Source organism: Nannospalax galili, unplaced genomic scaffold, assembly GCF_000622305.1.
Source record: "Nannospalax galili isolate Female #2095 unplaced genomic scaffold, S.galili_v1.0 scaffold1258, whole genome shotgun sequence".
Lineage (NCBI taxonomy): Eukaryota > Metazoa > Chordata > Mammalia > Rodentia > Spalacidae > Nannospalax > Nannospalax galili.
This window is the reverse complement of record NW_008341370.1, coordinates 1,118,016-1,145,299: the sequence shown is the minus strand read 5'-3', so window position 1 is coordinate 1,145,299 and position 27,284 is coordinate 1,118,016. Positions and strand designations below refer to the sequence as shown.

Sequence of the window (27,284 nt, the reverse complement as noted above, 5' to 3'; positions counted from 1 at the left end):
TTCTCAATAAAGTTTTTGTAAAAGTTAAAAAAAAAGAACACTGGTTGTTCTTGTAGAAGGCCCGAGTTCAAATCCCAGCATACACATGGCAGCTAACAACTGTCCATAACTCCAGTTCCAGGGGATCCAACAACCTCTTCTGTCCTCCTCTGGCATTGTACAACACTGGTGCACTTTCCTACATGCAGACAATACACAGATACACATAAAAATAATAAATAAATAAAAAACAAAAACAAAAAAATAAAAACCCAAAAAATTTAGAAAGAAAAAGGACCTGGGTTCAATTCCCAGAGCCCACATGGTGGCTACGAACTGTCCTTAACTCCAGTTCCTTGGGAATCCAAAGCCCTCTTCTGACCTCCCTGGCATTGGGCACACTCACATCCATGCAGGCAATACACTCATACACATAAAAATAACAATTTTTTTTTCTTTTTGAGACAGGGTCTCCCTGTAGTCCCAGCTGACCTGAACTCACTATGTAGACCACGCTGGCCTTGAACTCACAGCGATCCGCCTGCCTCTGGCTCCCGAGTGCTGTGACCAAAGGCATGCACCACCACGCCTGGCAAATAAAATATTTTTTTAAATCTTATTATTTTTATTTTATGTGTATGAATATATTGCCTGCATCTCTGTAAATATACCCGTGTCATGCAGTGCCCATGGAGGTCAGAAGATGGCATTGGATTCCCCTGGAATTAGAGTTACTGACAGTTGTTAGCTGCCATGTGGGTGCTAGGAATGGAACCTGGGTCCTCAGCAAGAGCAGTCAGTGCTCTTAACTGCTGAGCCATCTCTCCAGCTCCCGAGATACACACCATTAATCCTAGCACTTAAAAGGCAGAGGCAGACAGGCTGCTTCTACAGAGGATTGGGTTCAGTTCCCAGCAGTCACATGGTGGCTTATAACTTTCTGCGGCTCTCTCTGGCCTCTGTGGGTGTTGCACACATGTGGTGCTTTTACGTACTTGGAGGCAAAACACTTAAAAAATAAAAATGGCCAGGCATGGTGGCGCACGCCTTTAGTCCCAGCACTTAGGAGGCAGAGGCAGGCAGATCTCTGTGAGTTCAAGGCCAGCTTGGTCTCTATTGAGACAGGGTCTCCCTGTAACCCCAGCTGTCCTGGAACTCACTATGTAGACCAGGCTGGCCTTGAACTCACAGAGATCTGCCTGCCTCTGCCTCCCGAGTGCTGGGATTAAAGGCATGCGCCACCACGCCCGGCTATTTTATTATTTTTACTTTATATGTATGAGTGTATTTGCTGCATGTAGGTAAGGGCAGTGCCTGCAGAGGACAGAAGAGGCTGTTGGATCTCGTGGAACTGGAGTTACAGACAGTTGTTAGCTGCCATGTGGATGCTGGAATTCAAACCAGGGTCTTCTGCAAGAACAACCAGTGTTCATAACTGCTGAGTCATCTCTCCAACACCTTTTTATTTTTTTAAACTGGCACATACAATTTGTATATATTTATGAGTTAAGAATAATTTTTTTTAAGTTCAAGGACATCCTAAGTTATCTAGTAAGTTTGAGGCCATCCTGGACTACATTAACCCATTTTTCAAGAAACAACAAAGAGAGAGAGACAGAGACAAAGAGGAAGAAAAACCTTATGAGATGGCTCATCTTATAAGTTCATGTATGTATCTGCATGTGCTATTCCTGTTGATCGTTTTTCACTCAGCATTTTGCCTCTGAGTCATCCAGCTGTTCTGTGTGGCAGGAACCTGTTCATTTTCATAGTTGTAAAGTATCCCATTATGCCAACAATTCATTTCCATATCACGGTGAACATACCTGATAATGAACATACTGTTTGCTTCCCATTTTATGGATATTACAAATTATATTGCTTGAGTGATTGTTGTCTGTTTGCTGCATGTTGCATATGCATGTGGCAGGTGCACTCAACAGTGCAGGTGCCTGCAGAAGCCAGAGGCTGACGTTGGGATGTCTTCCTTGATCTCTTCTTCCACATGTTTTAGAAAACTATTTATCTATTTTTAATTTTTATTTTTTTAATATTTTATTATTTTTATTTTATGTGTATGAGTGTATTGCCTGCATATAGGTAAGTGCACCGTGTTGTACAATGCCCACGGAGGACAGAAGAGGACATCGGATCCCCTAGAACTGTAGTTATGGACAGTTGTTAGCTGCCATGTGGGTGCTGGGATTCAAACCTGGGTCTTCTGCAAGAACAACCAGTGTTCCTAACCGCTGAGCCATCTCTCCAGCCCCCCTTATTTTTATTTTATGTGTATGAGTGTTTTGCCTGCATGTATGCAAGTGCACCTATGTCCTGCAATGTTGGTAGAGACCAGGAGATGATGTCAGATCCCCTGGAACCGGAGTTACTGAGGGTTGTTAGCCGTCATGTGGGTGCTGGGAACTGAAACTGGGTCCTCTACATGAGCAGTCAGTGCTCTTAACTCCTGATCCATCTATCTCTTCAGCCCCTACACCTTATTTTTTGAGGCAGGATCTTTCACTGAACCTGGAGATTGCTGTTTCAGCAAACTAGCTGGCCAGAAAACCCCTGGGATCTGCCTGTCTCTAGTCCCCAGAACTGGGGTTATAGATGTGAGCCGCCATGTCCAATTTTTACAAAGTGCTGAGGATCTGACTGAACTCAAGTCCTCATGCTTGCACAGCAAGAGATTTACTCATGGAGACATCGTCCCAGTCCCTTGTTGCATGGTTTTAAAAGCGCAGGTGCTTGCAGATCTATTGGTACATAGAGCTGGAATTACCAAGTCATAGATGTGTGTTTAATTTTGTTGGGTCTTCCCAGTTTTCCAAAGTGATTGTATCAATCCACATTCTTACTAGATTTTAATATCCAGACATAAAAAACAAAAACAGGCCGGGTGTGGTGGCATATGCCTTTGGTCCCAGCACTTGGGAGGCAGAGGCAGGTGGATCTTTGTGAGTTCAAGGCCAGCCTGGTCTACACAGTGAGTTCAGGTCAGCTGGGACTACAGGGAGATCCTGTCTCAAAAAGAAAAAAAAAAAAAAAAAAAGAGGGTTGGTGACATGGTAAGAGGTGCTTACCACAAAAGCCTGGTAACCTGAGTTTGATTCCAGGAATCGATGTAAAGATGGAAGGTGAGAACTGACTTCACAAATTTGTCCTCTGACCTCCACACAAGTGCTAGAGCATCCACGTCCCCATACATACATTATGAATACACAATACTAAAATAGGTAATCCAGGTATGATGCTGTCCCTACCAAGAGTTATCCAAACATTCATTTGAACTATTTATTAAGCTGGGTATGGTGGCACATGCCTATAATTCCAGCATTTAGGAGGCTGAGGCAGGAGGATTGTCAATATGTCTGGTCAAGAAAAGAAAGAAAAATAAATTAAAAAAGAAAAGGAGCCAGGTGTGGTTTCACAGCCTTAAATTCCAGCACTTGGGAGGCAGAGGCAGGGGGAATCTCTGTGAGTTTGAGGCCAGCCAGGTCTATATAGCGAGTTCCAGGTCAGCCAGGGCTACAAAGTGAGACCCTGTCTCCAAAAAATTATTTTTTTCATATATAGGTAAATATGTGATTACCACAGAGTAATTATATACTTTATTGCTTTCTCTAAAATGATTATTTTTAATATTTTATTTATTTATTTAACTTCTTCTTATTATTATTATTATTTTGGTCTTTTTGAGACAGGGTCTCCCTGTAGCCCCAGCTGTCCTGGAACTATGTAGACCAAGCTGGCCTTGAACTCACAGAGATCCACCTGCCTCTGCTTCCCAAGTGCTGGGATTAAAGGTGTGTGCTTTTAGTCAGGGTTCTCCAAAGAAACAGAACTGGTAGAATGAATATATATGTAAAGAGATTTATCATCTCAGCTCATAGGACAGAGTCCGAGTAGTCCAACAATGGCTGCACCACACTGGAGAGGCTGAGAATCCATAGTCACTCAGTCCACGAGGCTGGATGTCTCAGTAGTTCCAATCTGGTGCTGAAGGCCTGATGAATTCCAAAAGATCAGCTCGTCTTCAGTCTACAGTAGCAAGACTAACTCACCAGCAAGAGAGAAGGCAAGCAGCAAGAAGCCAGGCATTCTCCTCTGCCTTGGCCTTTTATACCGGCTGCGATCAGAAGGTAACACCGCATTTAGGCTGCGTCTTCTAGCTTCAGATGATCCAATCAAAAAGATCTCTCTCATTTCAGTTAATCCCAGATCCATTCAAGTTGACACCCAGGATTAACCATCACAAGTGTACTGCCTTGCATGTATGTGAGTGCACCCGTGTTGTGCAGTTCCACAGATTCCCCTGGAACCGGAGATGAGGACAATTAGTAGCTGCCATGTGGGTGCTGGGAATCAAACCTGGGTCCTCTGCAAGAGCAGTCAGTGCTCTTAACCGCTGAGCCATCTCTCCAGCCCCTAAAAAGATTATTTTAATGTTTATTTTTATTGTTTTGTTGAGACAAAGTCATACTTTCTAGCCTAGGCTTGCCTGGGACCTGTGGCCACCCTGCCTCGGTTGCTCCAGTGCTTGGATTCCAGGCATGGGCCACCACACTCAGAGGATTTTTTTTTTCATTCCAAATGAAGTTCACCAGTAAGATTTTTAAACTGAATATTGAGTAAAAGAAAACGATGTTCATAAACCATATGTGTGCATACTATGAAGTATGGCAGTGTAAGAGTCTGCACAGTGTTCCTTGGGCCATTATCCCCACCAACTCTGAAGTTCTTTTCTGAATCTGTCATTTCCCCTAAAGCTAATGACCACTCTAAATTTTAGTTAATAACTTCTTGGCTTTTTACTTTCTCATATTCTCTCTCCCTCTCCCCCTCCCTCCCTCCCTCCCCGCCCCTGCCTCTGAGATAGGATCATAATATGGGATATGCAAGCCAGGGTGACCTTAAACTTGTGGCTATACTCCTACCTCATCCTCTCAAGCACTGAGATTAAGGTGTGCCCTGCCAAGCCTGGCTTTGTTTTAGGCAGATTTTTTTTTTTTTTTTTGTCTTTTTTTTGATGCAGGGTCTCCCTGTAGCCCCAGCTGTCCTGGAACTCACTATGTGGACCAGGTTGGCCTTGAACTCACAGAGATCTGCCTGCATCTGCCTCCCAAGTGCTGGGACTACAGGTGTGTGCCATCATGCCCAGTGATTTTTTTTTTTATGTGTATGCGTGTATCACCTGCGTGTAGGTAAGTGCACCCATGTCGTGCAATGCCCGCAGAGGACAGAAGAGGCCGTCGATCCCCTGGAACTGGAGTTACGGATAGTTGTTATCTGCCATGTGGGTGCTGGGATTTGAGACCAGGTCTTCTGCAAGAACAACCAGTATTCTTAACTGCTGAGCCATCCTTCCAGCCCCGGTTTTAGGTAGATTTTTTTTATGTATCCCTAAATCCTTTTTTAGTTTGCAATTTTCAACTTTATATAAATGAAATTATTTCAGTTTCTTTTTCATTGGTTTGATTTTGTTTGTTTGTTTGTTTGTTTGTTTGACATAGGGTCTCTCTGTAGCCCCAACTGGCCTAGAACTCACCAGGTTGGCCTCAGCCTCACAGAGCAACACCTACCTCTCCTTCCCAAGTGCTGAGACTAAAGTCATGCACCACCATACCCAGACAATTTCAGTTTCTCACTTACTTTATCTACATATACCTGAGATTATTAGTTCAAAATGCCAAAGTTTTGTTCTCACAAACACTGCAGCTATGAATACTAACATATATTGTCAAATGAAACCAGAAATCTAGACTCAGTACAGGGAGATTTAAGGTTTATTATAAAGGGAAAACGGACTATTGCAATCAGGAAGACAGGAACATTATACTGGGGAGGGGCTTGGACCTTGACCATGAGATCGTCGAGGCTCTTGAGGGCTAGGCAAAAGGAGTTTTTCTTTCACAGGAAGGTCAGGAAGAACTGGGTGAGAGCAAGACCAGCAGACCATTTATTCTAATGCCAGCCTATTCTCAAGGGCAGCTGTTGAGGGACAGGAAGTAAGAACTGGCTCAAGCTGAGAACCGGCCAAAGTTCAGAGACCCAGGAGAAGGAGAGACACAAATCCAAAGTTTGATTGATTAGTGGGAAAAGGAAGTTCAACCAAGCTTTTCTGAGGCACAGAATTGGAATTTGGAATCTATGTCTGGCCTCATCACAGGTAAACAAGAGGCATTTGTGAGTCTTATGTAAGTTAGATGAATAGATTTTTTTTTTTACAGTAATGTATGTTCCAGAATATAAAAGGACGGGGCGTGGGGTCCCTTCTGTTTTTCAGGATCACAGGGCTATGGTCAAATTCAAGTTCCACATTGTCAAAACACCTCCTGATAAACATGCACAAGAACTTTTTTTTTTTTTGAGGCAGGGTTTCCTGTAGCCCAAGTTGGCCTTAAACTTGCTATGTAGCTAAGGATGACATTGAACTTCTGGTCCTCCTGCCTCTTAACCTGCCAAGTGCTGGAATTACAGGTACACACTGCCACCTCCAGTTTATGCAGGGCTGGGAACTGAACCCAGGACTTCATGCATGCTAACTAAGCAAACACTCTACCAACTGAGCCACATTGCCAGACTTGTTTGTTTTTATGTTTTATTATATATTAATTAAACATAATGCATTTTGTTGTGACATTTTTTCATACATGTACATAATGTATTTTGATCATATTCACCCCCACCCCATTACTGTACCTTGTCTTCCTCCCACTCATGCTGATTGACTTTCTCTTCCCAACTAGCCTCCCTTTCATGTCTTTTGTTAAAAAATATTTTATTTATTATTTTTATTTTATGGCTTGTATTGCCTGCACGTAGGTAAGTGCACCCATGTTGTGCAATGCCCATGGAGGACAGAAGAGGCTGTTGGATCCCCTGGAACTGGAGTTACGGACAGTTGTTAGCTGCCATTTGGGTGCTGGGATTTGAACCCAGGGCCTTCTGCGAGACCAGCCAGTGTTCTCAACCACTGAGCCATCTCTCCTGCCCTCATGTCTTTTTTTTAATGATCCAATCGGTTTCATCAGGATTGCCTATAGGAGCAGGAGTACACCAGCACCTTGGCAGTGGCTACAGTGCGACAGAAAATGTCTTTCCCTCCCTTTGGTGTGACTTTTCCTGGGGAAATGCAAACAAATATCTAATCATCCCAGATAGAGAACCAACGGCAGATCAAAATAACAATTTCACCATTGTCTAATGTGGTGAACCTGAAGAGCTGTGGCAACTCCATTTTAAAACCAACCTCCATTTTATTAAACACCCCAGTTGAATCTTTCCAGTAAGAGCGAGTAGTTCCCGGAATACCCAGAGACCAAGTGCCACAAATGGTCAAAACTGCCTCCCAACCACAAACGGTCAAAATTGCCTGACAAACAACCAATCACCTACGGCCCCGTACATTCACCCCACCATGACGTAAGGCTGTGGTGGGTCCCCTATAAAAGGCCAGCCCAAACGATGGACTGGGCCTTCTCATAGAGCTGGGGCACCAGTCTCTGTGTTAAGGTCCCTACCACGATTTGTACTTTTTTGTTCGATAAACCTTGCTTTTGCAGTTTTGGAAGTGTCGGGCTGTCGCTGGTCTCTTTGGGGTCCTGAGGCTGAAGTATAACAAACCAATTAATTTATTAGGATTACAGGAGTATGAGTGAAAGGTCACAGGAGCATGGGCGACTCCAAGAAAAATGCCTTACTGAAAAGCCACCCCAGCATGGGTGACACCTCACCAAAGCTGAGTCCTTGGCACTCCCTGAATGACTTGCAGGCAGTTGGACAGAGTCTCTTGGTCCCAGCAGTTCTCACTGCTTATATAACCTTGGGAAGGACACTTTAACCATGGGAAGTTCCTTACTTACTGACTCTTAAGGAAGTCTCTCCAGGATAGAATGTTTCAATTCAGAGGAAATTGCTACACAACACTCCCTCATCAACCATTACCTGCATGGAAAGTTTTAGGCAGGCTGGGCATGGTGGGGTAGGCCTTTAATTCCAGCACTCCAGAGGCAGAGGCAGAGGCTGGTGGATCTCAGTGAGTTCAAGGCCAGCCTGGTCTATAAAGCAAGTCCAGGACAGCCAGAGCTACATAGTGAGACTGCGTCTCAAAAAAAAAAAAATTCTTAGGGAGGAGGGGGCATCAAGACAAAATGTTGAAGGTCCTAATCTTGTGCACATCTTGTGCAAATAGTCACAGCTGCTGTGAGTTCAAGAACGCAACCACCATGCCATGCCTGGAGTTCTTTGGCTCTTACATTTTTATGCCATTTCTTCCACAATGTTCCCTGAGGCTTGGATGGGGTAGTGTAGGTGAACCATTATGGCTGAGCACTGTCAATGTCACCACTGTGACCAGTCTCTTCAGTTACCACTGCCCACTGCAAAATGAAGCTTTTCTGACCAAAGTTGACAACAGCACTAATCCATGGGCATAAATAATTAGAAGGCAATTTCATGAGGACTTCATGTCCATTTAGCAAAAGAGCAGCAAGCTTCACCACTAGAGCCTATGATCTCCCCAACCATGGGCCTTTGTTGTGGTTCATAGTATCAGACATGAATTCTCTTCTGTGCAGCAGGTCTCAAATCCAATCAAAGCAATTGGTTATCCACGTAACAGACCTGTCACTATTGCACCTTATGCCCTGCAACCTGTGTTGGCCTCAGCATAGGGTCTGACCATTTTGCTCTGGTGGGCAACAAACAGTAGTGACAATACCTATATTGTTTTGTGGGGTCCAACAACTTGTAAGGAGGTAATCCTCTACTGGCACTAGAATTATTTAATAAGAAGGTTTCTGAGAGTAGTTTTAAACATTCAACACAAGCGCTTTTAGTTTCGTCTTTTTTGCGATAGCAACTCACTTTTTTAGTTCAGACTAGCTAGAACTCACAACACTCCTGCCTCAATTTTCCCAAGTGCTAGGATTACTGGTGTGAGTCACTAGCAAGGCTTTAAAAAAAACTTTTGAGACAAGGTCTCTCTGTAGACACAGCTGGTCTGGAACTCACTATGTAGACCAGGCTGGCCTCCACCTCACAGAGCTCCACCTATGCCTCCCAGGTGCTAGGATTAAAGGCGTACGCCACCATGCCTGGCATAATTTTTTTTTTTTTTTTTTCGGTCTTTTTGAGACAGGGTCTCCTTGTAGCCCCAGCTGTCCTGGAACTCATTATGTAAACCAGGCTGGCCTCGAACTCGCAGACATCCGCCTTCCTCTGCCTACCGAGTGCTGGGATTAAAGGCGTGCCGTCACCACGCCCGGAGGCATAATTTTTTTTAATAGTTATTTTAGGTTGGGTCTTGCTGTGTAGCCCTGGTTGGCCTGGTACCATATTAAGCTAGCTTCAAACTGCCAACTGTCCTGGCTCAGCCTCCAGAGTGCTCCAGCCACTACAAACTGGCTCCTAATTAGAGCCCCGGGCCTCTCACTTGCTAGGCACTGAGCCCATCAGGCGAGTTTTCCCAACATGCAGGGATCTGGACAAATCGGTCCAAGCAGTCACTATAGGAACCATATTTAGCATAGCCGGAAGAACCAACTAACACGTCCCACCCTAGCAAATTGCCTCCAGAGCCAGGGGCGTGGTGTTCTCGCGAGAGTTGGCTCCAGGCAATCATGTGATAATCCAAGATGGCTACGCCCGGGGAAGTGGAGGAAGAGTCTGCGGTGTACTTGGTGGTGAGCGGTATTCCTGTTGCCCTGCGCTCGGCCCAGCTACGAAGCTACTTTAGCCAGTTCCGGGAGCAGCGCGGCGCAGGCTTCCTGTGTTTCCACTACCGGCATCGGCCCGAGAGGACCCCTCCCCGGGCTGCCCCCGACTCGGCCGGAGCGTCCACCGACCCTGCCACCGAGGAGCGGGTTGTCGCCCAGACTGAGGCCCCCGATGCCCGCCCAGTCCCCACTCGGAGCTCCACTTCAGTCCAGACCCGCACCTGCTGCTGCATCATCTCGGTGCGCGGAGTGGCTCAAGCTCAGAGGCTCGTTCGCATGTACTCGGGCCGTCGGTGGCTGGATTCTCAGGGCACCTGGCTCCCGGGTCGCTGTCTCATCCGCAGGCTCAGGCTACCCACTGAGGCACCAGGTAAGAGGAAGAGAGAGAAAGACCTGGACCTGCGGGCCTTGAAATGGAAGGTACCTTTTCTGAGTGAAGATAAGTCAGACCTTTGAGGCGTTTAAGTCAGTTGTCAGATTTCCAGGCTCAACTTGCACGTTAGTTTCTCCAGGGGTTTAAAAGGCTTAAAAATCCGTAACAAAGGCCTATTTTATTTATTTTCTTCTGAGGCCCTTTTATAGTTTTTTATTTTATGCGTATGAGTGTATTGTCTGTATGTTTGTAAGTGCATTCATGTCGTGCAATGCTGGCGGAGGTCAGAAAGGGGCGTCAGATCCCCTGGAACTGGAGTTATGGACTGTTAGCCACGTGTGTACTGGAAATGGAAACCCAGTCCTCTGCCAGAGCAGCCAGTGCACCTAACCGCTGAGCCATCTCTCCAGCCCCTATTATTATTATTTTTTATTTTAATTTTATGTGTATGAGCGTATTGCCTGCATGTATGTGAGTGCATCCGTGTAGTGCAATGCCAGTAGAAGTCAGAAGAGGGCTTTGGATTCCCCTGGAACTTGAGTTAAGGACGGCTCGTAGCCACCATGTAGGTGCTAGGAATCAAACCCGGGTCCTCTGCAAGAGCAGTCAGTGCCCTTAATCACTGAGCCATCTATCCAGCCCCCAGCCCCTATTTTTATTTTACGAGTATGAGGTATTGCATGCATGTGTACCTGTGCTTTACCGCTGAGTCATCCCCAGCCTGTGGGATTTTTTTTTTAAGAGGAAATTTGGTTTCTTTCTACCTAAAATGAGCAACTGGGAGACTGACTTTATAGAGGAAAGAGTTTATTCAAGAGTGAGAGATTGCAGTTAGGGATATGTGGGCAATGGTTAACCATAGGTGTTCAGATGCTACAAATAAATGTATCCAGGCAAGAAAGGGAAGTAAAGAGTTTTAAAAGGCAAAATGGGGAAATTTGTATAAACTTTTTAAACAATTATACTGGGTTATAGTAGGGTCACTAATGAATGGTGTCAGTTCAAGGTTGGAGTTGGACTCAGTGGCTGGCAGACACCTCTTACGTGGTTTTTGTGCCAGGTTGTGCTTTTGGCAATCTTTAGGAACAACATCTTGTATCAAGATAGGTGTGTTAGGACTTCACATTTATAGCCTCCTCCCAGCTCTACTTTGCTAAAGTCTGATACAGTGATTCCATTTAGATTCTGGAAAGCAACTGTGCACACCACTGTACCACCAACATCAACTAATTTCCTTCCTTCCCTCCCTCTACATAGAGAGTTCCAGGTCAGCTGGGGCCACTTTTGAAATCCTGTCTCAAAAAAAAAAAAATTGATGACAGTTCCAGATTTTAAAAAATCCATTCTTCTCTCTCCTTTTCAAGGTCTTGAACACTTTCCCTTTAAGACCCGGAAGGAGCTACAGAGTCGAAAGGCAGAGAATGAAGTGTTTACCCTGGCTGACCTGAAGCAGCTGCCAGAGCTGAATCCACCAGTGCTGATGCCCAAAGGGAATGTGGGGACTCCCCTTCAGGTCTTTTTGGAGTTGATCCGGGCCTGTCGCCTACCACCTCGAATCATCACCCAGCTGCAGCTCCAGTTCCCCAAGACAGGCTCCTCCCGGCGCTATGGCAATGTACCATTTGAGTATGCGGACTCTGAGACTGTGGAGCAGGAAGAACATGTGTACACAGCCAAAGGTGAGGAGATCCCCCAAGGAACCCGCTTGGAAGACATCAGCCCCTGTGATGAGCCTGAGGAGGAAGGAGAACAAGAGGAGGAGGAGTCTCACTCAGATGATGTAAGGAGCAAGGCATTGCTACCATTCTCTTGTCAGCTGTCTGACCTAGGGTCTTCAGGAGGCTGGGTTTGTGGATAGGAGAGCTCCAACACTGAGTGAATGCAACAGATGGTCTAGAGTTGCTTGTTTTTTTGTTTTGGAAACGGTCTCACTGTAGAGCCCTGTCTGCTGGCTGGCCTGGAACTCACTTTGCAGACCAGGTTGGCCTTGAAATCAGAGAGATCTGCCTGCCTCTGTCTCTTGATTGCTGGGATTAATGGGACTTGTTTTCAGCCCCTCAGAAAGAATGGGAAAGTTCCTTTTATAGATGAAAACACACTGACCTAGAGATGTACCTAAAATCATCCAAAGAAGCAGAAGCAGAGCTGGGACAGGAGCCCAGTCCCCCTTCCATGCTTCTACTCTGTGCTTAGTGCCTCTGTGTTCTGGCCTGAACATTAGCCTCTGCCTTTAACTGAAAAGTAGACAGTTCTTAATCTTTCGCTATAAAATCAGGTGATGTACAATTTGCTAGGAAAACTTTTAAAATCTTATTTATTTTATGTGTATGAATGTTTTACCTGCATGTATGTAAGTCCATCTGTGTTGTAGAATGCCCATGGAGGCCTTAGAAGAGAGTGTCCAATCCCCTGGAACTGGAGTTAGGGACAATTGTTAGCAGCCATGTGGATCCTTAGAACTGAAACCAGGCCGCCTGCAAGAGCAGCCAGTGCTCTTAACTGCTGAGCCCTCCAGTTTCCCTCCAGTCCCAGGAAAACTTTTTTTAATTTTTTTTTGTCTTTTTGAGACAGGAGACTTGCTGTCATCCCAGTATACCCCAGCAGGAGGGTTTTGAGACAGGGTCTTGATATGTAGTGCAGGCTGGCCTGTACGTGTGTGTGTGTGTTTGTCTTTTTGAGACAGGGTCTCCCTATACCCCAGCTGTCCTGGAACTCACTATGTAGACCAGGCTGGCCTTGAACTCACAGAGAGCTGCCTGCCTCTGCTGCCCAAGTGCTGGGATTAAAGGTATGTACCACCATGGCCGGCCCCCCAGGAAAACTTTTTTTAACTTTTTTTTGTTTCGAGACAAGTTCTCATGTAGTCCAGGCTTACCTTCATCTCCCAGGAAGAGAAAACTTGTTTATTTCTATATAAAATGTAAGGCATTGGGGTTTCAAAAATCCTAGCGCAGTGTTGCTACCACACATCTGCACTACCTCCTCATCCCTGACTTTTCTCCAGCACCTGCTCTGCAACACTGGTTCTGGTGGCCTCTTAGGGTTTAACCAGGATGGGATACCTAAGTGTTTTCTTGCTTTTTTGGTTTGTTTTGTTTTGTTCTTGAGACAAGGTCTCCCAGGAATTTGTTTTGTAGATTAGGCTGGCCTTGATCTTACAGAGATCTGCCTCCCCTGTGTCTTTCCAGTGAGTGCTGGTACTAAAGGCATATGCCACCATGCCTGGCTCTTGTTTTGTGTTTGAACAGTCTCACTTGGTAACCCTTGCTGGTTTGGAACTCAATATGTAAAGCAGGCTGGCCTTGAACTCAGAGAGCTTTCTGCCTCTTCCTCCTGAGTGCTGGAATTAAAGGCATGCACCACCCAAGGTTTTAAGCCAAGAGTTGTCCTGTTATTCCACAAATACATCTAAGCACATCTAAGCAAGGACTAGTGGACAAGTCTAAAGACATTCTATGATCCATTTCCTGCCTTGGAATGTGGAAAGAAGAGAAGGGACATCTGGAAGGGCTGACCGGGGTTTGCTGCTGGTTCTGCCTCTCTCTTGGTTGTATGTTGTAGGCAAATCACTTTACCTCTGAACCTAGGAAAGGTTCCTCCTCTGGAAAATGGGAATAGTGGCACAAACCTCAGAGCCACGGGATGACTCCAGAAACCAAATTATGGGAAAGGCCTGACAACAGACAGTGGTGCCAGGTCCTGTCCCTTCTTTCTCTTATGCTGCAATAAAGGCTTAAATAGTGCATACTGATTAACAGTAAAGTTCAGAACCTGCTGAGAGAGCTGTGGAACTGAGGGCGGGGGCTTTGTGTGGGCTGTAGAGCTCAGCACAAGGCTGTCAACAGGTAGAGAAGCAGTGAGCATGGAGGAGGGTACGTTTCCAGCAGGAGCTGCCTGACCAAATGCACAGAGTAAGTCAGCGACGAGAAGCACAGTGGATGGAGACAGATGTTGGTCAAGGTTTTAAGATCTAAATGTGCTACTTCTAGATAAACCTCAAGGCATGGCACTGAGGGCTGGGTCCCACAAGCTTCTTGTGCCCTGACACTCTTTCTTCCTGGGTCCGAGGTCAAGAAGCTAGACATACAGGTCCCCTCTCCCTGCCTTCTCCCAGGAAGATGACCTGTGTGAGGAGTGGGAGCGACATGAAGCACTACATGAGGATGTGACCAGGCAGGAGCGGACTGCTGAGCGGCTGTTTGAGGAGGAGATTGAGCTCAAATGGGAGAAGGGTGGCTCTGGACTGGTGTTCTACACTGACGCTCAGTTCTGGCAGGAGGAAGGAGGCGGTAAGGACATGTATTAGCTTTCGGTCACTGTAACAAACACCTGAGATAAATCATCTTCCAAAGAGAAAGGTTTATTTGGCTCAGTTCCAGAGGGTTTAGTCCATGGTCTGTTGGCTTTTATGCTGGTGGCAAAGTGGCACATTGTGGGAGCACTTGGTGTAGAAAGTCCATTCACTTCATGGCTGGAATGCAGAGAAGACCAGGGTCCCACAGCTCCTTTTGAGCACACCTAAAACCACCTACCAGGCCCCACCTCTTTAAATTCCTATCACTTCTCCTTGGTACCACAGTGGGGACTGGGCCTTTAACACAGGTTTTTGGAGGATGTTCAGGATCCAGCCCATCAGGTTGGCACCCAGTCAAGGGCTGAGGTGGGGGCCTCTGTTCTGCATGGTGGATTTCCCTTTATGGTAAATGTATAATGTGAGACCAGCCATCCTATTTTTGAATGAGGGATTGGTGGGATAGAACCTGGAACATGTGTCTAACACTAGATTAAGCTCTCAACAGAACTTGGCATCCTTGGGGCAGAGGACAACCTTGACTGTCATCTGTAAGGCCCTGGGTCTGATCTCTAGACCATAGACAAAACAAAGAACTGAGAGTCCTTAACCCATGCTTCTGGATGCTTTTCTATCCCTGTAGATTTTGATGAACAGACAGCCGATGACTGGGATGTGGACATGAGCATCTATTATGAAAAAGGTACTGGGCAAGGGATGGCAGTACTGGGGAGGTGGAACTTGTGCTCTGGCCTTGTATGTTGGCTAGACATGCTAGACATACTTAGCAGAGGCTAAGATTGGGAACCAGTTTCCATGTGGTAGCCTAGTGGGTACTTGTCTCTCAGTGTCCTTGGGAAGACTGGTTCTAGGACCCCCATGGATACCAAAGTGTGTAGGTACACCTGGTGTGATGGCACACAATCTGAGATTGGGGCCAGCTGGGCCTACAGGCTGACCCTATCCCAAACAAACCAAACTCCCAAAGCTGAAGATGCTTATGTCCATTACATAAAATGGTGTATTTTCTTGCAGCCTTTACATATCCTCCTAATGTTTACTTTAAATCACCTCTCTAAATAATTATCAAGGGCTGGGGATACACCTCAGTGGTAGAGTACTTGTCTAGCATGTGTGAAGTTCAATTCCTAGCACCACCACCCAAAAGAAAGAAAGAAAATGTTCCAGCAATGGTGGTGTACACTTAAAATTCCAGCGTTAAGAAGACCAAGTGAGACATGAAGATTGATGCAAGTTTGAAGCCAGCCTGGGCTACAGTGTAAGACCCTGTCTTAAAACCAACCAACCAACCAGCCAATTATCTGTAGTTGGCTCTGATCACATCCTACTTCTGGAGTGAAAAATGACCTGCCATCTCTGTCTTCAATTAGTTCTGTGACTTTTCTATACTGCAGTTTCCTCATCTATAAGATGGGGAGAATCAAGGTTCCTATTTGTGAGCTCCCAGTCTAAAGAGAGCGATAACAGGACACCATGAAAAAGAATCCATCTTTCAGGGGGACCCTAGATTTCTGATCCCTTCTGCTAAGAGGGTCCCGTCTGTAAAATGGGCTGTGCTTCCTCAGATGGTGGCGACAAGGATGCTCGAGACTTTGTCCAGATGCGCCTGGAACAGAGACTACGTGATGGCCAGGAAGATGGCTCTGTGATTGGACGCCAAGTGGGCACCTTTGAACGCCACACCAAGGTCAGTGAGCACTATGCCTAGCCCACTGACCCATTTTCCTTTGTTACCTCTATTCCTTCCCGTTCCCATCCCTTTTTTTTTTTTTTTTTTTTTTTTTTTTTTTTGTATTTTTGAGACAAGGTCTCTCTGTAGCTCCAGCTGACCTAAAACTATGGTAGACCAGGCTGGCCTCGATCTCACAGAGATCCCCCTGCCTCTGCCTCCCAAGTGCTGGGACTAAAGCTGTGCTCCATCCCTATTCTTCTTGCTCTCTCATTTCCCCCTCCCTGTCCTTGCCTCCTTTACTTCTTCCCTTTTTAAAAAATATTTTTTATTTTATGTGTATGCATGTATTGCCTGCATGTAGGTAAGTGCACCTGTGTCGTGCAATGCCCACAGAGGACACAAAAGGCTGTCCGATCCCCTGGAACTGGAGCTACGGACAGTTGTTAGCTGCCACATGGGTGCTAGGATTCGAACTGTGGTCATCTGCAAGAACAACCAGTGTTCTTAACCACTGAGCCATCTCTCCAGCCCCCTTACTTCTTCCCTTTCTATAGTTGCTCCATATGTAGCCCAGCCTGACCTTAAATTCACACTCCTACCTCTGTCCCCAAGTGCTGGAATCATAGGCATGTACCATCTTGTCCAACTTAAGCCACATCTGAGTCTTTTTTTTTTTTTTTATTGAATGTTTGTGTATTTCATACAGAACATCTTAATTGTCTTTATACCCCCTTTCCCATTAGTCCCCTCCCATAGGCCCTCACTAGAATTCATACATTCTGTCATGTGTGTTAAGACCTATCATGTCAATGTCCCCAGATGTCTGCCCCTCAGTGCAAGTTCATCCACTGAGGTCTAGGCAGCCTATCTAGAGTCCCTCCCTTTAAGATCAGCTCTTTCTCACCCAGCAGTAATCAGCTGCCAATAATTCTTCGACTAAGATTGGGGTGTACTGTCCATTTCCACAGTTCTGTGCTGGGTTTTTGTCTGCTTGAGTTAGCATGGGTCTTGTGCATGCTGACACCATCCCTATAGGTTCATATGAGGAGTTCCAGGACCCTGTAAGACTCCGTTTCCATATGGTCATGTGCCTCCTCTCCTGGCTCTTAGAATCTTTCCACCCCCTGTTCCACAGTGGTCCCTGAGCCTTGGGTGGATGGTTTTAATATAGCAGTCCTGTCCAAGGACTTATCTGTCTGAAGACTTATTCCCTACATTTTGGCCATTGACCTTTTGTTTTCCTGGCCCTCTGTTGCATGAGGGAGCTTCATTGATGAGAACTGAAAGATGCATCACATTTGAGGCTTATTGCTTCCCCTTGCAGGGCATCGGCCGGAAAGTGATGGAGCGCCAGGGCTGGGCTGAGGGTCAGGGCCTGGGTAGTAGGTGCTCCGGGGTGCCTGAGGCTCTGGATAGTGATGGTCAACACCCTAGATGCAAACGTGGATTGGGGTGAGTATGGCTGAGGGACTGACTTCCTAGAAGGCAGCCTTTTTACTGTTTTGTTCCCTTCTTCCCATTGTTTTTGGGATGGGAGCTAGGTACCCCATAGGGATGAACTTCAAGCAGAGTTAGAAGGAAAAAGTAGATACTACTTCTTTGTTTTAGAACAAGTCCTAATTGATTCCCCAGTAAAGTCATTTCTTCAAGACTGAGTTTGAGCTTCATGGGAAGTTTGTTGTGGCAATGAAAATTCTGAGATTCCTGGTTGTTGGCACAAACCATCTCCAGAGGTTAGAGAGCAGAGCTCCAGATTTAAAGCTTTATATTTGGTGCTGGGGATATAGCTCAGAGGTAGAGCGCTTGCCTGGCATGCACACGGCCCTGGGTTTAATCCCTAGCACTACTAGTAAGTTCCATCTCTTAGGACAAACCTTCTCTTACTTCCTGCCCCTTGACAAGCTCTTTACTGGGGTTTAGAGAAGCAGCTCTGCTCACCCGGAACCTTGTTTTATCCAGGTACCACGGAGAGAAGCTACAGCCAGTTGGACAACAGAAGAGGCCCCGTGGAACTGGCTTGGGGCTCATCTCCACCATCTACGACGAACCTCTACCCCAGGACCAGCGGGAGTCCCTGCTCCGCCGCCAGCCGCCCACCAGCATGAAGTTTCGGACAGACAAGGCTTTTGTAAGGGGTTCCAGCTGTGCCCTGGGCAGTCGCTTGGAGCCTGAGTGAGGCTGGAGGGCCCTCAGCCGCAGCACGCGGCCTCGCCTGGGCCTAGTTCGCCTCTGGAGCCGCCTACAGCCTAGCAGCAGTCTACACCGCCGGTTCGGTGTCACTCCAGGCCTGCCTACTTTCTCTACCTCAAAAGACGCTTCCAGAAAGGCCCTCCCTCCCCCTGGATGTCAGGCCTTCGCTTGGTCTCCTTCCCCAGTCCTTTGGGGCTGAGCCCAGAATCTTGAAGAGGAGGCCTGCCTGTGGCCCAGCCTGCTGGAGGGGTCAGAGCACCATCACCGCTAGGAGGAGATGGGACCGAAGGAGAGCCGGCCGTCCTCCACCCCTCTCCCGTCTCCTCGCCGGCCGCGCCGCGCGAGAATGAACGCGTTTACTACGACCGGCCTTCTTTCCGGTTCCAACTTCAGCTGGGAAAATCGGAAGCTTCTGGTTCGGGCTGTGGGGACACACGGTTGCGTGGCCACGCCTCTGTGGGCGGGCTTTTTGGGTTCGCTCCGCTCACGGGACTTCCGCTCTAGGGCCTGCCGCTTCCGGCGCCGTACAGAGGTCGTGGCTTTTCGCACCCGTCCCGGGCGGTTGGTTCCTGCGTCGTGCGTGGGTCTCGCGGTTTCGCTCGGGGCAGACCGGAGTTGCAGTGGAGCTGGAGTGCTCAGCTGCGGATGCCGTTTCGCCCATGGCGGGGGCAGCTCCGGGCACGGCCTTCGGGCAGGCGGTTATTGGGCCGCCGGGCTCCGGGAAGACCACGTACTGCCTGGGCATGAGCGAGTTCCTGCGCGCGCTCGGCCGGCGCGTGGCGGTGGTGAACCTGGACCCCGCCAACGAGGGGCTGCCGTATGAGTGCGCCGTGGACGTGGGCGAGCTGGTGGGACTGGGCGACGTGATGGACGCGCTGCGGCTGGGGCCCAACGGCGGCCTGCTCTACTGCATGGAGTATCTGGAAGCCAACCTGGACTGGCTGCGCGCCAAGCTCGCCCCTCTCCGCGGCCACTACCTCCTCTTCGACTGCCCGGGCCAGGTGGAGCTCTGCACGCACCACGGTGCCCTGCGCAGCATCTTCTCACAGATGGCACAGTGGGACCTCAGGGTGCGTCCTGGGTCGGGCAGGCCCTTTTGCAGAAGGAGCTGAGACAGGGAGGAGGACAGTTGCCACGCCCCCATGTCACACAGCGAGATAGAGGCCGAGTTGATTTGGAGTAAAACTAAAAACCATTTTGGCTCTGCCACTAACTCGCTGTGTGGTCTGGGTAAGTCATCGTACTCAACCTCAGTTTTGTCATCTGTAAAATGGATTTGCTAGTATCTAAAGTTGGTTTTTAAATAATGAAAGGCACAGTATAGAAATGAACTCAGTGATGTAGTTGGTATGCAGGAGTATGAAAGAGAAGAGAAAGCAGATTAGTGTAATTTGAACCTGTTGCCCTTTGAGGAGCTTGATGCAGGTTACCTTGTAAGAAGGCTTGGAGATTTAGCACAGTGATAGAGTGCTTGCCCCACCAAACAAAGGCCCTGGCTTTGGTCCCCAGCACTGAAGGAGGGGGGAAAACGATACCTTGTAAGGAAAAAATGCCCCATGTCTTCTGGGAAGAGGACATGAAACTGGCTGTTAGACTGCCAGGCTTAAGCAATGGTGCATGCTTGTAATCCCATCATGAGTTCAAGGCCAGGCTGGGTTATGTGAGACCTTGGCTCAAACATAAACAAATACAAGGAAACAGCAGTAGGAGAGCACTACCAGGAAGGCTTACACTCAGCCCTCAGGCTCTTAATCAGATGAGGGAGACCTGGGCCCCTGTTCCCTTCAGGGCAGTCCTTCACTCCCTCCTGCGTCTTCCCCTCACAGCTGACTGCTGTCCACCTCGTGGATTCTCACTACTGTACAGACCCAGGCAAGTTCATTTCAGTCCTATGCACCTCCCTGGCCACCATGTTGCATGTGGAGCTGCCCCATGTCAACCTCCTCTCCAAGATGGACCTCATTGAGCACTATGGGAAGCTGGGTAAGAGTCCTGTTTGGAACATGAAGAAGTAGGGCAGAGACTGGGTTGGAGTGAAGTGTGAAAGCACCTGCCTCTCAGATTGCATGGCCTGCCAGAGCCACAGCAGATCCTGACTCCTGCCCATTTATTTTGTGCAAGATACGATACGTTGTAGATTCTAGAAATGGGGGCTACAGATAGGTTTCCAAGGAGTGAAAACAAGGTGGTATGACAGTGGGTGATTGGAGGAAGGGAACAGTGGTGCACTGCTCTGAAGCAGTGATATGGTGACTGAGTGAGGAGAGGGCTAGCCGGCTGCAGGACTGCTCTAGCCAGTCCTGTAGGGGCAAAAGTGTTGCCCTAGTTTAAACCACTGCAACAAAAATAACAACCAGGTGGCTAAAAGAGCAGGCGTTTGTTCTTGTAGTTGTAGGGATTGGAAGTCTTAAGGTTGGAGCACTGATAGATCCCAGGTCTGACTTGTCGACAAGGTAAGGTAAACTTAGAGCTGCAACTTCACATGGTAAGAAGTAGGGACAGGGAGGAGGCAGGGACAACTGAGGGAGACATGGGCCAGTACCAGGCAGGGGAACTTGGTAGTGTCCCATGGCCAGCACTTTTTTCTGTCAAATGAGTGCTCTGCTGTGCTAGTGACATCAGTTCCTTAAATAAAATCTGAAGCCATAAAGCAATCAAGAGAAGAAGACTAAAATGACCAGTATGTGAGCAGGGAGGAAGGTTTTTGGGGAAATGACAGGCAAGTGGACTTTTCTAGGGAGGCTAGCTGCCAGCCAGGACGTGAGGTCAGCAACTCGGAGGGACCACTCAGACTGGAGTTCCTCAGCGTATCTTAGAGGGCAGCTTTGCCAAGGAGCCCAAGTGGACAATGGCAGAGGCCTACTTTCCTCCTGTAGTAGGAAGTTATTTGTAGAATGAATAGAGCAACTATTTTGGGCTCTTCATTTTACATTAAGGAACTGGCCCAGAAAAGAAAGTGATTTACCCAAGAGGCCATGCTGCTGGACTGTAGCAGTGATCCAACTGCCAGCACTTAGGAAGTCCTTATAGTGTATATGCCAAGCTCCACATGGATTATGCATGGTTTCAATACCTGTTTGATGCTGCTGTGTACTGTCATTGACCATGTACTTCTGTGTACTGGATAGGCAATGGGTTCAGAGCCTTTATTCCTCACAGTCCCATGAGGTAGAGACCTATCCATGCAGTTGGTTATAAATGGCAGGTGAAATCAAATATTTTAGCCAGGTGTAGTGGCACATGTCTTATATGCATGTAGTCAAAGTACTCATATGTGTAATTTTTTTTTTTTTTTTTTTTTTGTCTTTTTGAGACAGGGTCTCCCTATAGCCCCAGCTGTCCTGGAACTCACTATGTAGACCAGGCTGGCCTTGAACTCACAGAGATCTACCTGCCTCTGCCTCCCGAGTGCTGGGATTAAAGGTGTGCGCCACCATACCCGTCACATGTAATTTTTTAATTATTAAATTTATTGTGTATAGATGTAGGCCTGTGTGCCATAGTGCACAGAGGTCACAGAATAGCTTTCAGGAGTCTTTTTACTTTTTGTTTAGGGTCCTGAGTTGCCCAGGTTCACCTTGAATTTAACCCTGTAGCCCAGGCTGACCTTGAACTTGCAGTTGTTCCTTGCCTCCCTCATAGCTAGGATACCAGCTGCACACCAGGCCCAACATAGCATTTGTCTTCTTAGTAACATTCACTACAGCAACAAATATTAGACATGAAGGAAGCTAGGTGTGATGGCTCATACCTGTAATCCCTGCACACAGGAGGCTGAGGCAGGAGGATTGCTGTGAGTTGAAAACCAGCCTGGGCAGCTACATAGTGAGTAGCAGGCCAGCCAGAGCTGAGGTGTGAGATGTTGTCTCAGAAATCCAAACAATAACAAAGAGACAAAACACAGTCCCAGTCTTCAGGTATTTTTCTTGTAGTGCTAGAGGTGGAACCTAGTGCCTAGAATGCTAGGCAAGTGCTCTGCTGCTGAACTGTACTCCAGGTCTGTAGGTTCATTCAGGCCTTTATGAATGCTAAACATGTTCTGTTATTGAGCTTTACCCTCAGCCTGTCTAGTCCTGAGGTCATTAGCCCAGTGCCAGCTGCTTCTGAGCCCTTGTTTTTTCCTTAGCCTTCAACCTGGACTACTACACAGAGGTGCTAGACCTCTCCTACCTGCTTGACCATCTGGCATCTGACCCCTTCTTCAGTCACTACCGCCAGCTCAATGAGAAACTAGTTCAACTCATTGAAGACTACAGCCTGGTCTCCTTTATCCCTCTGAACATCCAGGTATTGGGTAATGAGAGATATCTTCCCCATGGTCATCGCTCTGACGTACCTGGGACTCACTGACCAAGGATATAGAAAGATTTGATACCAAGTATCAAGTAATAATCTGTTGAGTCTATCTTTGGGTTTGCTTTCAGGACCCAGATCCATGGTGGGCGTGATTCTAGTAAAAAGGGTAGACTAAGCTTTTGTCCTGTTGATTCTGTGTCACTGAGTCATCTGTACATACTCTGTCTTTGTGTGTGAGTGAATGTGGATAAGTCCAGAAAATCTCTAGTAAGGAACTTGACCAGGACCAAGGGACAGTGTGCGGGTCCATTTAGCTGAACAACTGTGTTGAGTTTACAAAACAGTTCCCAGCCTCTGCCTTTTATCTTGCTCCCTGTGGAGATAATCTGGGAGACACAAGTGTAACTTAGAGTCCTTTCTGCAGTGGGCGAACTGAGCTGACTTGTCTTTTCCCTGTTGCCACACTTTTCTCCTCTATCGTGAGGAGAGTTGCTGTATGCCTGACAACTCGCTTTCCAGAGCTTTGCCCCATTCTTCCTGCTGGGCACTGTACTAAGGTTCGAACACACATCGTTTTGATCTGTCCATGCCATTGTGATATATAGGCTCTTCTCATTGTGTGTAGATGAGGAAACAGTTACAGGTCAAGTAACATCCATGTTCACCGGGTGCCTCCCTAATAATAATAGTACTGTTCTAGACACTAAAGATGCCTTGACCATCTGAGACTCCCTGTCCTTAAAGGCTGCATGGCCAAGTAAGAGGGCAGATGAGATATTATTTATAAAGTGGTAAGGATGCTGTCTGCTATAGAAAGAAGTCCAAGGCTCTACAAGTGTCTATAGAAAAGCTTATCGATTCTAAAACGGGCAATTGGTTTTCTGGAAAGATAGAATTTAGCCAGGCCCTTGGGGACATAGATAGCTACTCCAGGCCAAAGAAGGTGCCTCTATGGAGGCATCATGAGGAGACGCAGTTTGTTTGGAGCCTGCAGGCAGTTTGCTGTAGCCTCAGTTCTACACACCTCTTTGAGTCACTGTTCTCTTTGTTCAGGACAAGGACAGCATCCAGCGAGTCTTACAGGCTGTGGATAAAGCCAATGGCTACTGTTTTGGGGTTCAGGAGCAGCGAAGCCTGGAGGCGATGATGTCTGCTGCAGTGGGAGCTGACTTTCATTTCTCCTCGTATCCTTACTCTTGCCTCACCCAGCTCCTGGCTACCACCAAGGGTGAGAGGAGGGGGGTGGTCCCTGAGGTGTGGCTACAGGACGTAGATGCACCACCCTATGGATGGCTGATTTCATATTGACAATTGAGCTCCCCGGTGACTAGCTTCTGTGTGCAAAGGCTGGTCCTTTAGAAGACATCAGTGTTGACTAATGAGAAGATGGGGGGTTATTGACCAGAAGAGCCGCAGATACAGAAGTCTGGGAATGAAACAGCATTTGGCCATTGGGAGAAGTGGAAGAGGTCCAGTTTGCTTGGTGTGTTGCATGTAAAGGGGAAAGAGGTAATGGAGTACAGGGGAGGAAGGCTGGTGATGGAGGGCCCTGTTGGAGAGTGGACTTCAGGGCTCGGGTGTAGCCCAGTGACGGAACACTTGTCTACTGTGCTTCAGGTCCTGGATTTGATCCCCAGCACTGGGAGAAAGTGTAGAGTTGGGCATGTTGGTAGGTTTACATAGCAACAAGGGAAAAAGAAGGACATGTTTGGAGGGTGGGCATCAATAGAGGTCAGATCCTGCCCAGGCCAGTCCCTATCCTCTATCTGTGCTATAAGCCTTGACACACCTTTCCTCAGCACTCTGGGCATCCAAGAAAAGTACCTGGCCTCAGACCAGTCAGTAGAGCAGGAAACCATGTAGCTGTAACACTCTGGCCCTGGAGCGCATCGGACAGCTCAGCAGAGTACAGACCCAAAGCCAGTGTCCCAGGCCAGAGCAGGGAGGCTGGAAGAGAACACTCAGCTCCGCACAGGACTTGCGGATAAAAATCCAGACAGAGGTGCCCTTGAGGCTGGGCCCTGCCCCCTGGAATCACTACCTGGAAGCTGAGAACTGGCTCCACTTGGCCTGTGATGGGATGTGCTATAATGTGAGATTATTTTCTAATTTTTTGTAGCCTCAAACTTTTCTTCAACCCTCTAGGCCCAGGGGTTTGAGGAAGAACAGAGGAACATCTCCTTCCCTCCAGATGGTGCTGTTCTTTTTTTTTTTTTTTAATTACATTTGTTTATTTTGTGTATCTATGTGTGGGGGTATATGTGTGTGGGTCAGAGGACAACTTGTTGGGAGTAGTTCTCTCCTTCCACCATGTTGGTTCTGGAGATTGAGTTCAGGTCATCAAGCTTGGTGACAAGTACCTTTTTACCTGCTGCACCATTTTGCCGACCCCACTTGTTTGGTCGGCATTGGATCAGCCAAACTAGACCATGTACACCAACTCTCCAGTCTTTTTGAGACAGGGTCTCCCTGTAGCCCCAGCTGGCCTGAAACGTTCTACGTAGACCAGGCTGGCCTCAAACTCACAGAGATCTGCCTGCCTCTGCCTCCCAAGTGCTGGGATTAAAGGGGTGCGCCGCCACGCCTGGCCTTAACTCTCAGTCTTGTGATTTTTGTCCTCAGTTGTAACAGCATGCTTCAAGATCAAGCCCTCAAAGAGGACTCTTCCTAGTTAGACCTTATTTAATGTCTTATTTTCATGGTTTTAGTTCTATTTTTGGCAAATGTTAGCTTGTCAAAGTCTGAATGATTAGTAAAAGTTGGGTCAGGGATGTAGCTCAGGGGTAGGGCCTTGCCTACCTAACATGAATGCACAGTCTCCAGCACTGCCAAAAGAGAAAGATGTTTACCTAAAAAATGAAATAGGGGGGCTGGAGAGATGGTTCAGCGGTTAAGAGCACTGACTACTCTTGCAGAGGACCCGGGTTTGATTCCTAGCACCGACATGGCGGCTCCAAACTGTTCTTAACTCCAGTTCCAGGGGAATCCAAAGCTCTCTTCTGACCTCCCCGGCATTGCAGGACACGGGCACGCTCACGTACATGCAGACAATACGCTCATACACATAAAATAAAAATTAAAAAAATTTTTTTTGGTCTTTTTGAGACAGGGTCTCCCTGTAGCCCCATCTGTCCTGGAACTCACTGCGTGGACCAGGCTGGCCTTGAACTCATAGAGATCCACCTGCCTCTGCCTCCCAAGTGCTGGGATTAAAGGTGTGCACCCCCACACCTAGCCTTAATATTTTTTTTGAAAAAATGAATAGGGGGCCGGGCATGGTGGCACACACCTTTAATCCCTGTACTCTGGAGGCAGAGGCAGGTGGATCTCTGAGTTCAAGGCCAACCTGGTCTACATAGTGAGTTCCAGACCAGCTAGGGCTACTGAGAGACCCTGTCTCAAAAAGGATCAAAAAAAGAGTATTTTTTAAAAAAAAGGAAAGAAAAAAAATTGTGCAAAGGGAGGTGTTTAAGGAAAACACTGCCTGTGTATGAGGACAGTTATTTGGAAGGCCTGCAGGAATTAGGATAACGTGAAACTGGGAAATACTTGTTTTGCTCTTTGCTGTTTTTGAGGCTGCAGGGATGCAGTTTGCATTTTCAACCAGTAGGTGGCGCTATAGACTTATTTTTACCCTTGTAACCTGCCAGGCCCGATGGCCTTGGGAAGCTTGTGCCAGAGTATTTGTCGGCCTTCACAAACCCTTCACTTGTGTATGCAGGGTTTGACATTTTACCATCCTCTCATGCTTTTCACAGCAGTCCCAGAGACGATAGTGGGGAGGGTCACTGGGCCGTTACAGAAAGCTTGGCTCCCTCACAGCCTGCTTTGCCAGCTGAAGTGAATGTCCTTCCTTTGGTATACTTATTGATGAAAAGCTACAGCATCATTCCATAATGACTACTGACATTGAATCAAGGGGAGGATGGTTTCTGGTAGCTTGGAAAGGAGGAGAGTGCAGCTTGGGGAAATCTGTTCTGAAGCAGCACTAAAGGGGGTGATTGGTTCTCACTTCACAGTTTGGAAGGCTCAAGAGTGAGGGCCCTTGAGGCTGGAGCATGAAAAGCAGCTGACCTCAGCGCCCACGCCCGGCTGAGGAGGGTAATAACTGGGCGCTGCTTCCCCAGCCTCTTTCATCTGAGGAGTTCAAAGCACCTCACCCTATTAATATCCTGCACAGTAGGTGGGGAGTACCAACAGAGCAAGCCAGGGAAACCGAGGCCAGGAGGCACAACCTGAGGCTGGCTGAGTCACTTCTGGGACCTGGAGTCCAGGAATCCTGACGCCCAGACTGCTGGCAAATCCCTTTTCTAGGCGGGGGGTGGGTGCTTCATTTTTAAAACAGTACCAAGAGTTATGTCACGGGTTTGATGCTTGTCCTTCACAGGCCCAGTGTTCACCAGAACAAACCACATGTGGGGGCTGGAAGGCATCATTTATGGCTTTATAGCCTCTCCCAGGCTCCCTCAGTGTTCATCCTCTGCAGTCATAGAGGAGACAGAGAGTAAGCTACAACTTAACTTGCTATGTAGACCAGGCTGGCCTTGAGCTCAAAGAAATCCACCTGCCTCTACCTTCTGAGTGCTGGGATTAAAAGCATGTGCCACCATGCCTGGCAAAATTTTAACATTTATGGTTTTAATTTTTTTTTAATAGAAAGTAGTCAGGTGTGGTGGTTCATACCTTTAATCCTAGCACTTGGGAGGCAGAAGCAGGCAATTCTCTTTGATTGAGGGCTACAGA

The 27,284-nt window shown here is 47.4% G+C and overlaps 2 protein-coding genes across 2 annotated transcripts; both read left to right on the top strand.

Moving 5' to 3' along the window:
• The first annotated feature begins 9,617 nt into the window (after positions 1 to 9,617).
• On the top strand, positions 9,618 to 18,264 carry Gpatch3 (G-patch domain containing 3). The gene is made up of 7 exons (XM_008836837.3): positions 9,618 to 10,068; positions 11,436 to 11,851; positions 14,186 to 14,360; positions 15,006 to 15,065; positions 15,949 to 16,070; positions 17,380 to 17,507; positions 18,015 to 18,264. The coding sequence occupies exons 1-7, from the start codon at positions 9,618 to 9,620 to the stop codon at positions 18,229 to 18,231; spliced, it is 1,569 nt and encodes a 522-aa protein (XP_008835059.1). The 3' UTR covers positions 18,232 to 18,264.
• A 602-nt stretch (positions 18,265 to 18,866) lies between these two features.
• Positions 18,867 to 24,518, top strand: Gpn2 (GPN-loop GTPase 2). The gene is made up of 5 exons (XM_008836838.3): positions 18,867 to 19,315; positions 20,072 to 20,228; positions 22,372 to 22,532; positions 23,595 to 23,725; positions 24,341 to 24,518. Exons 1-5 carry the CDS (start codon positions 18,905 to 18,907, stop codon positions 24,402 to 24,404), a joined length of 924 nt encoding a protein of 307 aa, XP_008835060.1. The 5' UTR covers positions 18,867 to 18,904; the 3' UTR covers positions 24,405 to 24,518.
• The last annotated feature ends 2,766 nt before the right edge of the window (positions 24,519 to 27,284 follow it).

What these genes read in the sequence shown, in the direction of transcription:
- Gpatch3 (XM_008836837.3), top strand. Translation starts at nt 9,618, where the DNA reads ATGGCTACGCCCGGGGAAGTGGAGGAAGAGTCTGCGGTGTACTTGGTG. An exon ending in CTGGCAGGAGGAAGGAGGCG is followed by an intron (nt 14,361 to 15,005) that starts GTAAGGACATGT and finishes CTATCCCTGTAG; the next exon opens with ATTTTGATGAACAGACAGCC. An exon ending in AGATGCAAACGTGGATTGGG is followed by an intron (nt 17,508 to 18,014) that starts GTGAGTATGGCT and finishes TGTTTTATCCAG; the next exon opens with GTACCACGGAGAGAAGCTAC.
- Gpn2 (XM_008836838.3), top strand. Translation starts at nt 18,905, where the DNA reads ATGGCGGGGGCAGCTCCGGGCACGGCCTTCGGGCAGGCGGTTATTGGG. An exon ending in TGAGCACTATGGGAAGCTGG is followed by an intron (nt 20,229 to 22,371) that starts GTAAGAGTCCTG and finishes TTTTTTCCTTAG; the next exon opens with CCTTCAACCTGGACTACTAC. An exon ending in TTATCCCTCTGAACATCCAG is followed by an intron (nt 22,533 to 23,594) that starts GTATTGGGTAAT and finishes CTCTTTGTTCAG; the next exon opens with GACAAGGACAGCATCCAGCG.